This window comes from Anarrhichthys ocellatus, unplaced genomic scaffold (genome assembly GCF_004355925.1).
Source record: "Anarrhichthys ocellatus isolate YVR2014 unplaced genomic scaffold, GSC_Weel_1.0 scaffold9, whole genome shotgun sequence".
Classification (NCBI taxonomy): domain Eukaryota; kingdom Metazoa; phylum Chordata; class Actinopteri; order Perciformes; family Anarhichadidae; genus Anarrhichthys; species Anarrhichthys ocellatus.
In genome coordinates this window covers 3,621,950-3,635,564 of record NW_022280039.1, presented here as the reverse complement: position 1 = coordinate 3,635,564, position 13,615 = coordinate 3,621,950, and the positions used below count along the sequence as shown (strand labels likewise).

The following is a 13,615-nucleotide window of genomic DNA, read 5'->3' as shown; positions in this document are numbered from 1 at the left end:
AATTAAAGGTTTCACATGGACTATTTCACATTGCTAGAAAGAACTTTTCAGTCTTTGTATAACACACCAGAATCAATATCCCCTAGCTGTTGTTGTATAATAGACAACAGCTAGGGGATAATTGTATTGACTGGGTATTACTAATATTCACAGTAATCCTACTTTGCATATTATTTTTCTCCTTGCGCTTACTATAAAGGACCACCGTAGTTCAGAGACACCTTGGAGCTTGGATAGGAGCCTGGTGCTCACTGTCTCAGCAGCAGCCTAGTGGCCCTGGCCTTATCTGTATGCAAAGAGGCTTTGGCACGTAGACGTCTGAAACTGAGGGAAGCACAGTTATTTCGAGGCAAACTCTTACATCTTGTGTCTCCTCTCCCTTCTATTTCTCCTTATGCTTCAAAGAGCTGATAGCATCCTTGGAGACAACACTGCAAAATAAAACACGAAAGACTTGCTGAAATCCTCATTTCGCAGATGATTTTCTTCTTATTGTGCGTCTTCAGCATGGCACCACAGCAATCACACATGGCAGTATAAGCCATGCATGAGTTCAGAGGGGAATAATCGACATCGCACTCGCACCCTTCTCGTCTTCTAACAGCTCTGTCAAGCACATGCGTTATCACACAACTTCAATTAAGCTTAAGGCTTTTATTCTTTTTAATACTCCATTTGAACCGACATCCGGCAATTGTTGGTGTGCCTGAGCATGTAAATGAAGTCTTTTTGAAGGCTGTGAAAGCAAACAAAATGCAGAGAAGGAATGAATGCCACTCCATTGACATATACGCAAGGGAATGGAAGCATGGATCCTTTGACAGATCAGATCTCTAATACCGTCTCTTATTAGAGACGATATTACTCTTCAAACTGCCTAAATTTTGAATTTCATATCAGTGCTCACACATTTATCATATAGCCTTCCACACACTCTAGTCTGTCCACATCAACGGCTACCAGCAGTGTGTTGGACATCTAAATCTATATTTCAGAGCAATGTGCACTACTTGTTGCGTCCCAATGGTGCTCTGTTCCAGGAGGATATATGCATCTGCTTGAATCAAGAATATAGTTTCCCCTAAATTTGAGATAAACTGAGAGACCGATTTATTTTGAGGGTTGTGGGCGTTAACGATCTCTCAGTATTTGTTCAATTTCGATGGAAAAAGCCAATGACAGATTTTCTTGGAGGTTGTCTTGTTGGTTTCTTATCTTGCATATCTCACTCCTAATCTCATTGGTTTTCTGTCTTTACCTGCAGGGCCATGGGAAACCTACAGCAGTCGCTGGTGTGTTTTGAGAAGCGGCTAGTAGTGGCTCATGAGCTCGGGGAGTGTGGAGGCAAGGCTCAAGCCTATGGTGAACTGGGCGCACTGCACAGCCAGCTGGGAAATTATGAGCAGGCTATCTCCTGTCTGGAGCGCCAGCTGGCCATTGCCCGTGACACCCAGGACAGAATTCTGGAGGGTGATGCCAGCTGCGGTTTGGGCGTTGTATATCAATCTATGGGAGAGTATGAGACAGCCCTGCGGTGCCACCAAAGTGACCTGGAGATTGCAGAGGAAGCAGGCAGCGCCGCACGCCAGGCCCGCGCCTATGGGAACTTGGGCCTAACCTACGAGTCGCTTGGAAACTACGAGCGGGCAGTCGTGTTCCAGGAACAGCACCTAAGTGTTGCGGCTCAGACTAATGACTTGGCTGCCAAGACGCTGGCCTATGGCAGCCTGGGGAGAACACACCACGCACTGCAAAACTACTCACAGGCTGTCATGTACCTGCAGGAAGGTGAGTGAGTCAGGGAGAGAGGATTGCCTTTGTTGCCTGAGCTGATAGGCTTAGAGTTTGTGAATTTATGAATATGAAATTTAGAGCCTATTTGTTGCTAAGCCTTTGCCACATTTTATTAGGCTGTGGGTTTGTGTGTGTTTGTATGTGCGCACAGGGGGATTTTGTGCATATTATGCGTCTGTGTTGTCTTCTGTGCTGTATAGGTATACCAGCATTTGTGTGTGTATGTCTGTGCAAACATATCAGGATGCACGCCAAGGAATTGTTCCTGTTTACTGCTAGCTGTTCTTCACACCCCTATATCTACTTTTCTCAGAGGGTTTTTTGCAGTGAGGTGCCAAAGGATCTTATCACACAGTGGCTGACAGACTCCTGCTTCACACGTTTCATTGTCCCCTACAGATTATGGTGAAATGGAAACCTGCAGCTTTGCCTCTCAAAAATTAATTACGTCAGTGACGGTGCAGGTAGAATTTGTCACCGAGGGTGTGATGAGTGGAAGTATCCGTGGATGTGAGCTGAATGTCCAGGCCTCACCCGTGCCCACTGACGGACCTCATTCTCAGGAACACCCACTGTGTTACAACCCAAACCCTGTTTGAATCCAGGAAAATTGCAGCTCATATAAGAGGACAGTTGTATATTTCACACTGCAGGGAGTGAATGCAAGAGAACAGGAATATATCTCCTCTATCGCTCCTCCATCCACTTAGAGTTAGCCAGGCCTGCAGTGACCCACACACCCTCTGCAGGCCTTCTTGTTGAGCTTTAATGGAAACAAAGGCGACAGGCCATTCTGTCTCCACCCTGTCCTCCTGTTGTCCCCTGCGCTGTCCTTGTATTGTTCCTCGGTCTGGCTGTGAAAAAGAACAGTGCCTCGACTATCCTTGACAGCCAATTATTTCTGGCCAACCTACCCAGACAGAAAAGTTGGCAAGGTTTTTTTCCCTTCATTTTTTCTATTTTATTCTACTCCTACGGCAAGTTGTGTTGTGTGATTTCTTTTATTTATTTATTTATTTATTTTTTGTTCTTCATGCTGCATTGCTTGTTTTTTGTTTATCGAAAAAGATTAATTGGAAGGAGGGATAGAAAGGCAGCTCCAAACTATTGCAGATACAGTTGACAATATGTGACTTCCAAATCTGTGTGTGTGTGTGTGTGTGTGTGTGTGTGTGTGTGTGTGTGTGTGTGTGTGTGTGTCTGGTGGTTATTCTGTGTAGCACAGTAATACAGAATGACGAGGCTACGGTGGAAGACACATGAAGATTTATTTACTGATGAGAAGACATCATTTCTGTCACTTCAAGTGTTCTTCACACTGCTCCACAAGTTATCTTCCTGTAATTGTATATTAAAGGACATTGCACATCGCTGTCTCATTCTTTAACAAAAGAGGCATTTCACACCAAGATGCACTTTCCAGCGATTAACGTGATGGTGTCATTAAATCAATGCCGTCATTGTAGCGACTAATGGAGGTGTTTAAGTTTCTCTACGCTTCATTTATGGAACCCCAACTAATGAAATAACAAAATGTACCTTCACAGGTCAAATGTGAAATTAGGTGGTATATTGATAAATGCAGATTGAAAATAAAAGAACAAATATGGAATATACAGAATATAACCTCATGGAGAAAATCCAATTGAATCGTGTCAGTTTAAAATGGAGACTTTATATAATTTGTATTTGAACAGACCATGTTATATCTTGGCTTACATGTACAATACATGTATGAGATAGTTACATAATTAACTATACACTACTGCATGATCTGTAAGAAAGGAGCTTTAATCATGTGTAAGACAAATTAGACCAACATTGTAGGTTCATATACAGAGTATGTAACTGGTGCATTTTCAATATATTATTTTATGAAGGGTTATCAACACTAATAGTTGTAAGAAAACACATTTGAGTAGGTTGGCCTTTGAACAGCTTGTCAGGAGGTATATCAAACTAAATGTAGGTGGAGGATTAGTATCACTGTGAGAAATGTCTGGACTTTCCATCATGATGTTGAAATGACAGTCAGGGTTTAACTTGTGGCATATTTAGTTGCTGATATATTTTTTTTTATTTCTCTTGTTTTATTTCCCTACTTCTTTGGCTCGAAACGGACAAAATCTTTCGACTCAACATTCAACATCTGAAAAAGGGAAAAAAATGAGGCTGACTCTCCATTATCTGATCAATTATTAAGCAAGCGCTCATAAATACCAATATTTAGTTCTCAACTTAAATGCAATTTGTGTCACAGTGGAGGTGTCACAGTCCCCATCATGATCAGTATTTATGCTCCATGTTGGAGGTCTGTGGGATTTTATTTTTTTACACCGAGTGGAGAAGCGAGAGTCACAGTAGTGAGTTAGTATCCTGAAACTGTCTCTAGGATTTATTTTCCACGAACATTGTTTATGGTACGCTTACTGTACATGACATACTGTTCTTTTCCCCATGTGGTCATGATCAAAGAGTACCGGGTTGTCATGTGTCATGAGTACGCAAGTGCCGGGTTATTTTGTTTCCGGCACAACACACTTGCGGTTCGACAGAGATTCTGTGCCCTTCTTCCAATGCACGTGCATGTGGCGTCTGCACGTAAAGCTTGTGTCTGAAGCCAGAGGTGCATGGGCCTCAGGGGCTGCAGAAAATCTCTCACCCAGCTGTCAAGCAGCCTTTAAAGTGTTCTCTAGTTGCTCTTCAGGGTGCAGCCAGCCACGGCCACATCCTCGTGTCAGCCGCTGCTACGTGACTGTGCCTGCGGGGCGCACCAAAGGCACACAGGGTGACAGTGACAGACACTGAATGATACAGTGTGGGAGAAGAGAGGGAATAAGATAGTTGGGGAGGAATGGAGAGAAAGAAAGAATGGCAGGCGGGCGGAGGGGAATGATAGAGATCGGCATGAGTCATATTTCACTGTCAACTGGAGAATAAAGAAAACATAGAGTTGGTTGACATTCAAGCTTGATCATAAAGAACTATCATAGAGCAGCTCAGAGAAGCAAAGGTTTTTATGTGTGTGTGTGCGCGTGCAGATGAACGGATCAGAGATAGAGTTGAGATGAGTGAGGGGTGAGACTGTCAAAGAATGAAAAGGATAATTTAGATCTGTTTCCTCTCTCTTTCTCCAGCGCCTAATGAGCCCTAAGCAGTGCCGAGTTCCCGCAAGCACTGCCACCACAGTCGAGATGAAACAGGTAGAGAGAGCAGAGGGGGGCCAGAGACGCAGGCGTGGAGATGAGGAAATGAATACGAGAGGGAGAGGGAGAGAGGAGCACAGCAGATGCATGGGGGAAGAGGGCAGGCAGGCAGACGGAGCGAGGGTGTGTGGAAAGATAAGGCGAGAGGGGAAACTGTTTCAGGCTTCAAAGACTGCCGGCTAACGTGGCCATGGAGGAGCCATGAAGTCTATGGTTGCCTGGTGTGCAGGGTCCTGCGGAATAGGCTGGCTGTTTCAGGTCACGCTCTCTGTTCTTGGCTTATCTTGTCCAGCCACAGACTGTTTTCCAGGAATGCCGAGAAAAGCAGACTCGGATGAGGCTGGCTTGGCCCATTTTCTTCTCTCTTTGACCAAAAGCATGTTTAGACCCCTCCATCACACCAGCGAGTAGAGAGAAAAAACAACTTGCAAATACAGAGCCGTGTTAAGTGAGACTGTGCATGAGCAATAGCCTATTGCAAACTGCAGACTGCTTACTGTGCATTTAGCACCTTGTGGGTGATATGTGGCCCAGCAGCTGTCGTTTTTTTTTTTTCATCATTGTCCTCTGTGGAGTGGCATTTTCATCTCAGTAATTGGGCAGAACCAAGTGCTCGGCAGGTAGACTGAGGACACATGCAAAGATGTGACATACGCCTCACTGCTTGAGGGATTGAAAGTGAAAAACAAACTGCATGCTCGCCAGGTGATCTGACACAGGCACACTCACTGAACATACACACCTAGAGCCACATATACACACACACACACATACATGCACATTCTCCTCTGGCTTCTCAAACAACTCTGAGCGACTCTCAAACAAAGTATCACGATTAAATGGACTTTGCCCTGTAAGTTTGCACACGGTCTATTATTAGCTCATCAATGTGTTTGCAAATATTTGGCGACGTCTTCGCGATATTGCGTGGCTTCTTTTATGCAAGCATTAAACGCGTGTTTGCTCAGCCAGTCGATGCTTAGCATTGATTACTATGCAGTGCGATTAGTTGTCTAACAGCTTTCCTCTATGGCAGAGTGTGGGTTATGTGTCCCAGTGTGAGCATTATCTTACAACTTAGGCCAAATATCCAGACCTGTTCGCTGTCAGAACATCAGTACCACGCTATGCTTACATCTGTTACTCTGAAAGATACCTAAGAGTCTGCCTGCTCTGAATAATTCTTACTCTCCTCTCTCTCATCTGCTCCCGTTTCCTTCCCCTCCTGACAGGCCTGCGGCTTGCAGAGCAGCTGGCTCGGCGTGAGGACGAGGCGAAGATCCGCCATCGACTTGGGCTCTCTCTGTGGGCCAGTGGAAATCTGGAGGAGGCCCAACATCAGGTAAAGCATCTCCTTCTCCTTCCTCTTGTTACCTGGACTCACCTTGACTCAACTATCGTCTCCTCTCCTCTCCTCCATCTGGCCTCCTTCGAGAAAATCCAGCACCTCTTGTAGATAAAACTGACCTCTAATAAGCACACATCTGTTGGTCGGGAAAGATTACAAACCAAAGTAGATGTCCAAAGACCTGGTGAAACCTACGTTTTCACTAATGCCCTTATGGTTAAAGAAAGGACCCAGAGGAGAGAGAGCAATAGATGAAAGAGAAGACAAAAGGAGAGGTGGCTATAAAGTTTGAACACCTCTGCTGGCAATATGCTGGGGAGTGTGTTGAGCTGATAAATGCTGTCATCTCAGCAGACAGGCGGCAGATGACTGAAGATTTTTTTCGTAGGTATGCGCATGGTCTCAGGAGTCTCAAGCCTCCGCATCACACACGCACTCACTCCTATTCAGCCCACTGCCCATCTGGCAAGCATGGAATATCCCCTTAACATCTCTCTTTAGAGTCTATCCACGCACCACAGCTCAAGATTTGATTTTTTTTTCTTAGCTGGTGTATCCACATACAAGTCTGTGAACAGTCAGCCCAACAGCAGTGGCTGTCACGTGTGTCTGTAGAGATGTTATTCAGCTGCTTTCATTTTGAAAATCTAGTCCAAAACATTTCTATTATGATACATGCACACGATGTACATCTATGTGACCCAGATAGCTTTCTTTTTCTGTCAAAATGTAACTTTGTCTGTTTGCAATTATCTGCAACAAGAGTTGGAAAAGAGACTGGACAAAGGTGGTGACTAGAGCGGAGGCTCATGAGTCATATTGAGGAATTTGTGTTCAATTAAAGCTAAATATTATTCTAGCAAGCCAATGCAACATATTTTCCACTGCATGTTTCCTTTCCAGTTTAATGCTTGACCGTAATACCTTAACAGTGCATATTAACATTGTGTTGTCTTTGTTGCAACATACAGACATCCAGTGCTTTGCCCACATATACCACAGCGATGTTTACATGTTCCCCCCCCCCATGTCAGCTTGTAGCCCCCAGGGTGAATTTGTGGTGGGAAAGGACGCTGTTGTCCTCAGAGTACACATCAAATGGTTATTCATGAGCTGGCCTGTTGCTACACATGACCTTGGTAAATACCCTGACCCACTTCAAACCTCATTTGTGGAGGCTTGTCTTGAAATTCATAAAGCATCTATAGCGGATGAATGAGAGTACTTGATCTCATGTTCCTCGTTCTCTATATATTTAAACCCAATCTCACCTTGACACGCTGATTGGCTTGTCCTGATTCTAATCAGCTATTTCTACAGCACATGCTCCCTCTAAGAAACGCTCACATTCATATCTATGGAGAAATGAATCAATATATTCATGTTTACTTAAATATCAGTGGTCTTATTTTTTATTTTTTACTTCTGATATAATCTGTCACACAGAATGAGAGTTTACCAGGGAGGTTGTTTTACAAAGATCTTTAGCGGTACATCTGTATCCAGCACCGTTTGTGTTGCCGATGCAGTGTGACATTGACATTCACTTAACATGTCAGATAAAAGCCATGTCAATGTCAGTGACGGGTAAAACATGCAAGTGCTATCTGAACGCATAGCAGCTGAAGAGCGTAGCAGATTTTACCTATACCACAGCCAAGGCAAGTCACTGCAGACGCAGCACATTTGGGATTGTTTCCCTTTCATCTGTGCCAGGAGGGGTCAGGCCAGAGGAAAGGCGCTGGGAGAAATGAGTTTAACTCTTAAAGGGATGTCTGCAAGCCTAACAGATTAAACTAGCACTGCAGCAATCCGTCCACAGTCCTATCAGCAAAATCAGCCTGAGACTAACAGCTCCGTCTACTAGCACTAATGCAGCAAAGCGCACAGATTCTCTGCTGATCTCTACTCTCCCCATTCACTCCCTCTGACACACTTTTCCTGCATGACCTTGGGATATGCCAGACGAGCTACCGTGTATGCATATGTGTGCGCACAAGAAACGCTTTCGCTCTTTCTTTCACCTACCCAACCCGCAGTGCTGATAGAATCCATTTCATCCCCACAAACAACCTTTTATTCGCAGCAGCTCTTTCTTTGTCTTGTATGAACTGTGGTCAAGCATTGTGAGCCCTCTCTGCTGGCCCAGGACTCCCGGAGAGTGGCTCTATAGCAGTCCCAGTCACCCTACAGGGCTGCCATAGGCGCAGAAATAGGAAATCAATAAAAGGCTCCCATGAATCAGCACTCCTGGCTAGCTCCGCTTGGCCATTGTGCAACACTGCTGCCGCCCCACCTCTCCATTGTCTCTCTCCGTCTTTAAATCCAATGTCTGGCACTGGATGGAGAGTTCTAGTAACACAGACAGGCATACTGAGTTCACAAAGAATGTATTTCCTTGGACGCTATCCGTCCAAGATGCCCAGGTAATGGTTTAGCTTCTCATTGCCCTTTCCCATGTCCAGACGAATAAGAGCTGAAGAGAGGTTTACTTGTGTTGAATGGTGATTTATCAAGCTACAATACAGTACCTTCTTTAGTTGAGAGAGAAGCAGAATTGGAATGCAGCAAGTCTCATTAGTGGTGACTAGTTGAGGTGGGATTGTGCCATCTAGCGGCCACATTTATTCTCTCTTGAGTCCAATCAAACATGCATCGTGGAAGATGATTTGTTGTACATTTGTATCCATAGTGTCTTTGTGTAGCATGACTGCTTACATTTTAGCATGGGTCAACACAGTAGGAATCAAACCTATAAAACAGGCAGTGATGTTTCCCTCAATAATCAGACATGAATCAAAGAGTGATCATATAGTTGTACTTTTTAAAGGAACAAGCCAAGAATATTTGAAAACAGTGTGTTGTTTTTTATCCTCAGCTCTACCGGGCTTCTGCACTGTTTGAGACCATCCGCCATGATGCCCAGCACAGCACAGACTATAAACTCTCGTTGTTTGATCTGCAAACCTCCTGCTACCAGGCACTCCAAAGGGTCCTTGTCAGCCTAGGTATGCCCTTAGACACTTCTCATAGCCTCACTCCTTCAATTTGTTGGAAGTTTAGGTTTTAGCCTTTACTTATTAATCAGTATTGAACTCCGAATATATACAGGTCACCATGATGAGGCTCTGGCAGTGGCAGAGCGGGGTCGTACACGAGCCTTTGCTGACCTCTTGGTGGAGCGGCAGACAGGCCAGCAGGAATCAGATCCCTACACCCCAGTAACAGTGGAGCACATCTTGGACACCGTCAACAGCCAGAGGGCGTTGGTGCTTTATTTCTCCATGGCTGCTGGCTACCTGTACAGCTGGCTACTGGCTCCAGGAGCAGGTAAGAACTGACTTTCTACTTGGGCTACTGCTCTCATTACAAATTGATTTTATTGTGGTGTTGAAATCCTATCATGTCTGTCTGTCTTCTTGTTAATGTTTTCTGTTGTTCTCTCTGGTGTCAGGCACCATCTGAACAATGAAATTTAGTGAGTAGGTTTCAAATTTCCCCCTTTTACTCGGGTAAAATAAAATGTACCTGCTGGCTATATGGTGACACTATGACTTTACACTTTAGCCAATAACTCCTGAATCTTCTTGTTTTTGCTCACAGTCCTTTTTTCGACACATTTAAGCCACAGGCTTTTTCTGCAATTTTGTTACTATTTCTCTTCCGAAGTTGTTCCCTTGAAATATTGCACCTAGCATCTACTCTTGTAATACATGCATTGCCATGTTCAAACAAAAGCAAAAAAACAATAGTTCTTTGGTGAATGCTAGATGCTAAAGCAATCAAATGCCATGTCATTTTAGGGATGGACACACACTGCAAATGGACATAAATATCTCAGATCTCTTCTGTCTGTACTGAAACAGCTTTCTTGTACATAGTTTAAAGCTATAACACAGGTGAAAGCATGTACACAAAAATAAACGCGCACACATGTTTGTTCTAATCAAAGCGGATAAAAGGCCTTGAGGCTGTAGCTTGTTTTCAGCTGCAGGGGTAAGAAGGCCAGCTTTAACACCAAGCGGCAGTGCCACCTGCCACTCTGCTGTTAGGATTTGCTCCCTGCTTTGCTTCTCACCCCAGAAGACATCTGCCAATGAACCATGCTTATTGAAAGCGACACAGCCAAACAACATCGGCAGCATCTTCGCACATGCCAACAGGAAAGCACTTAGCTGTTGCACCATGACAAAACATCATTTCTCTGTCTCTTTTCATCCTGTCTCCTTTGTTTTTGTTTCTTTCTCTGCTTTTATTCAGATTTTCTTGCGGTACTGCTTTTGCACTTCTTTGTATACTTCTCAAACTTGATCTCTTTTGTTGACAAACTGAGTAACAACACAGGCAGAGGGATTAAGATGCAGCTTGTTTTTATGACTTGTGAAATTCCAGTTTCAGAGAGAATAGGCAAAGCTGCAGGTGAACTAAAGTGCATGTCACACGACTCCTCTAGCTGCCACACTGTTAGCTGTTCTTTGGCTCTCTTCTGCTCTCAGCTGTAAAGAGCGTAAATGAGTCGTGGCCCATGCCACCAAGCCTGAACATTTGATGAAATACAGCTTCCAGGCAAACAGATGAACTTGACCCCCAGCACTAGTCATATGAAGGGGAGGAACACTACAGGGACCAGTGAAGGATCTTCAAAGTGTTGAATATTACCCCAGGCTAAGAGGGAACCACTTGCTCACTAATCGCCTGTCTGTCACTTCCTGGCATTCCCTGGCATCCAGCTGGCACACAAACATGGCCTGCTCCAGAGAGTCTGCAGTCAATAAAGAGCTACTATGGTTCTAATTCCTTCAGTAGTGTACATTCTGTCATATTTTATAGACCTGAATCACATGTACTCTCCATTCGATGCATTTAATACAAAATATGCATGCAAGCACGTCTACTTATACAGCACTGACACGCCCACAAACACACACATACACAGGCACAGCTCCTAGTGTGCTCTTCCCCGCCCCGCTCTGATGCTTGAAACTCAGCTGAGCTCTCATGGCGGGCAGCAGATGGCACAGGCAGCCTACTCTTATCTTTTATTGAACGTTATTTGTTTTATTTATTTTGCTCAACAGATGCACTACTGCATGTGGCCTCACTCACAGCTTTCAGTTGAAACCATCCAATATTCCCTCCTGTCATGAGCAAGTAATGCACATGTATAAGTAAAAAAAAAAAAAAAAGACGACATTTTTTTTCTTCTTTTTTTACTTTGTAAAGCAGCCATTCATGTTTGCCCTCCCTCCTCTCTCCGCAGGCATCCTGAAGTTTCATGAGGTGTACCTGGGCGAGGGCATATCGGAAGGAGGGTCAGACTTCCAGGAGGGAAGCGTCGGTGGGGTGGTCAGCGGCTCTTCATTGGAGCAGCACATTGCCAGTGCCCGTGAGGCTCTGGGAGTAGAGTCTTATTACAGCAGGTAAAATGTTCACAGCTGTCAAAATGACATGAAAATTCTTCTGTTTGTTAGCTCATTATCCATATCATGACATACTCATTAAGGAGTAATTGCTGGAATGTTTTCCCAACGGTGTTGCTGGAATCTAATCTAAATATAAAAAATTAAAATTTGCCGCTATCGCTGATTTAAATAACCCATTAGCCCTGTAGTCTATACCCAACCTGTTCTTTGTTGTTGTTTTCCTGAGCAGGGATAGGAATTATAGCTCAGCACACAAAGAAGAAAACACACCCACATAAACTTTGTTGACAAAATAAATTAAAGAAAGGCAGTGCAGATCACATTGTTTGATTAACAAGTGCTCTTTGAGTGCTTTTATCCGTAGAGATGTCTGATGAAGGGTTATTTTATCATTCAGAAGGTGTATGTGTGTGTGTGTGTGTGTGTGTGTGTGTGTGTGTGTGTGTGTGTGTGTGTTTAAAAGAGTGTTATTCTGCCCCATTGCACCCTGTGATGAGAGGCCTCCACTACCTTCCTAAAGTACTCCGCTCTCTCGCCAGTGGGGATAAATGAGACGGAATAATGGCTCTATAGCCAGACTATTGGACCTACCAAAGAAATATCGAACCTGACAAGTAAAGGAATAGAGAATGGGGTTTCCTGACAATATAAGGAAGAATGAGAAGAAGGTTAAGATGCAGTGGTGAAATCGATGTAGTAGAATTCAAAGAAGCAAAGGCTGGTGGTTAAAGACCAGAATAGACAACAGGGACTGCAGCCCTGAGATGTATCGACAGCTAAAATCACCCATTGACATGACACATGTGTCTACACTACATTTGACGTTGGCTTCGTTCTCTAGTTGGTGTTTGATCCATAGAGCCCAGCTGGTCCGCCCAGTGCCAGCCTCCGCCACCCTAGCAGCCTGGCCCTCCTGCCCCATTACCAGCTCATTTACTACCCCAAAGGGAAGCGCACACACCACTGCGCCTGGATGGGCACAATATGGCACCACTTACCAGCCCATTCATTCTTCAGAGTGGAGAGAAAGGGAGGCATCACTCTGAAATGAGTGGAGAGAGAAAATGAAGGGGATGGAGAAGAATGGGGGGAGAGCATATGCGTTTCAAAGAAAGGATAGTATAGAGAGGAGGGGAGGATGTAGCCCTTGTGACAGCTAGAAATCTTGTGTTTTAACAAATGGATTTTTTTGTCTTTCAAAACTGAATTTGTATTCTGCATCCAACATTTCTTCAGTAGTCCCCAAAGGTCTGTCAGTATGTACACCCTGGGTGAATGAATCCCAAATGAGACACATGCTGCAAGGATTTCAAAAAAATGGTGTTGGTGGTGGTAGTGGGAGCACAACATGATGAGACATCCCATGGTGAAAGTTCACACTCAGCTACCATAAGAGCAAGAAGCTGACATAAGAGTTATATGTGGTGGGTGCATCAGAGGAGAGGTTCAGGCATGAAGGGAGAGATGGGGGGGGGGGGGGGGGGGGGGTGGGGGGGAGTGTTGGCGAGGTAGTGATTGTGTGGTGTGGGGGTGGGGGTTGACTCCCCGCTGACTGGATCAGCATCACCAGCATTATAATGAAAGGATTTAACTCTGCTTACCATCAGGGTGTTGGACCAAGCCTGGGAAATTAGGCCAAGTGTGTGTGGGATGAACAGTGTGTGTTTCTGGCAGATCAGGAGTGTGTGTAGTTGACTTATCCACAGAGGAACAATGTAAGTCTGGGTATTGTCTACTTTGCTAAAGTGCCTTTTTCTTGCCAACATTTCAGCAGCTGTACATGTCTCTCACTCCATCTCTCTCTCTCTCTCTCTCTCTCTCTCTCTCTCTCTCTCTCTCTCTCT

The 13,615-nt window shown here is 44.5% G+C and overlaps 1 protein-coding gene across 3 annotated transcripts in view; it reads left to right on the top strand.

Annotated features, from left to right (window-relative positions):
• The window catches only part of LOC116384474 (tetratricopeptide repeat protein 28), a 157,683-nt gene that overhangs the window by 133,020 nt on the left and 11,048 nt on the right, over positions 1-13,615 (top strand). For all 3 annotated transcript variants that reach the window (XM_031849157.1, XM_031849156.1, XM_031849158.1), the window contains 5 exons: positions 1,265-1,788; positions 6,233-6,342; positions 9,227-9,356; positions 9,460-9,678; positions 11,609-11,768. In XM_031849157.1, coding sequence (XP_031705017.1) covers positions 1,265-1,788; positions 6,233-6,342; positions 9,227-9,356; positions 9,460-9,678; positions 11,609-11,768 — 1,143 coding nt within the window. The remainder of the gene's footprint in view (positions 1-1,264; positions 1,789-6,232; positions 6,343-9,226; positions 9,357-9,459; positions 9,679-11,608; positions 11,769-13,615) is intronic.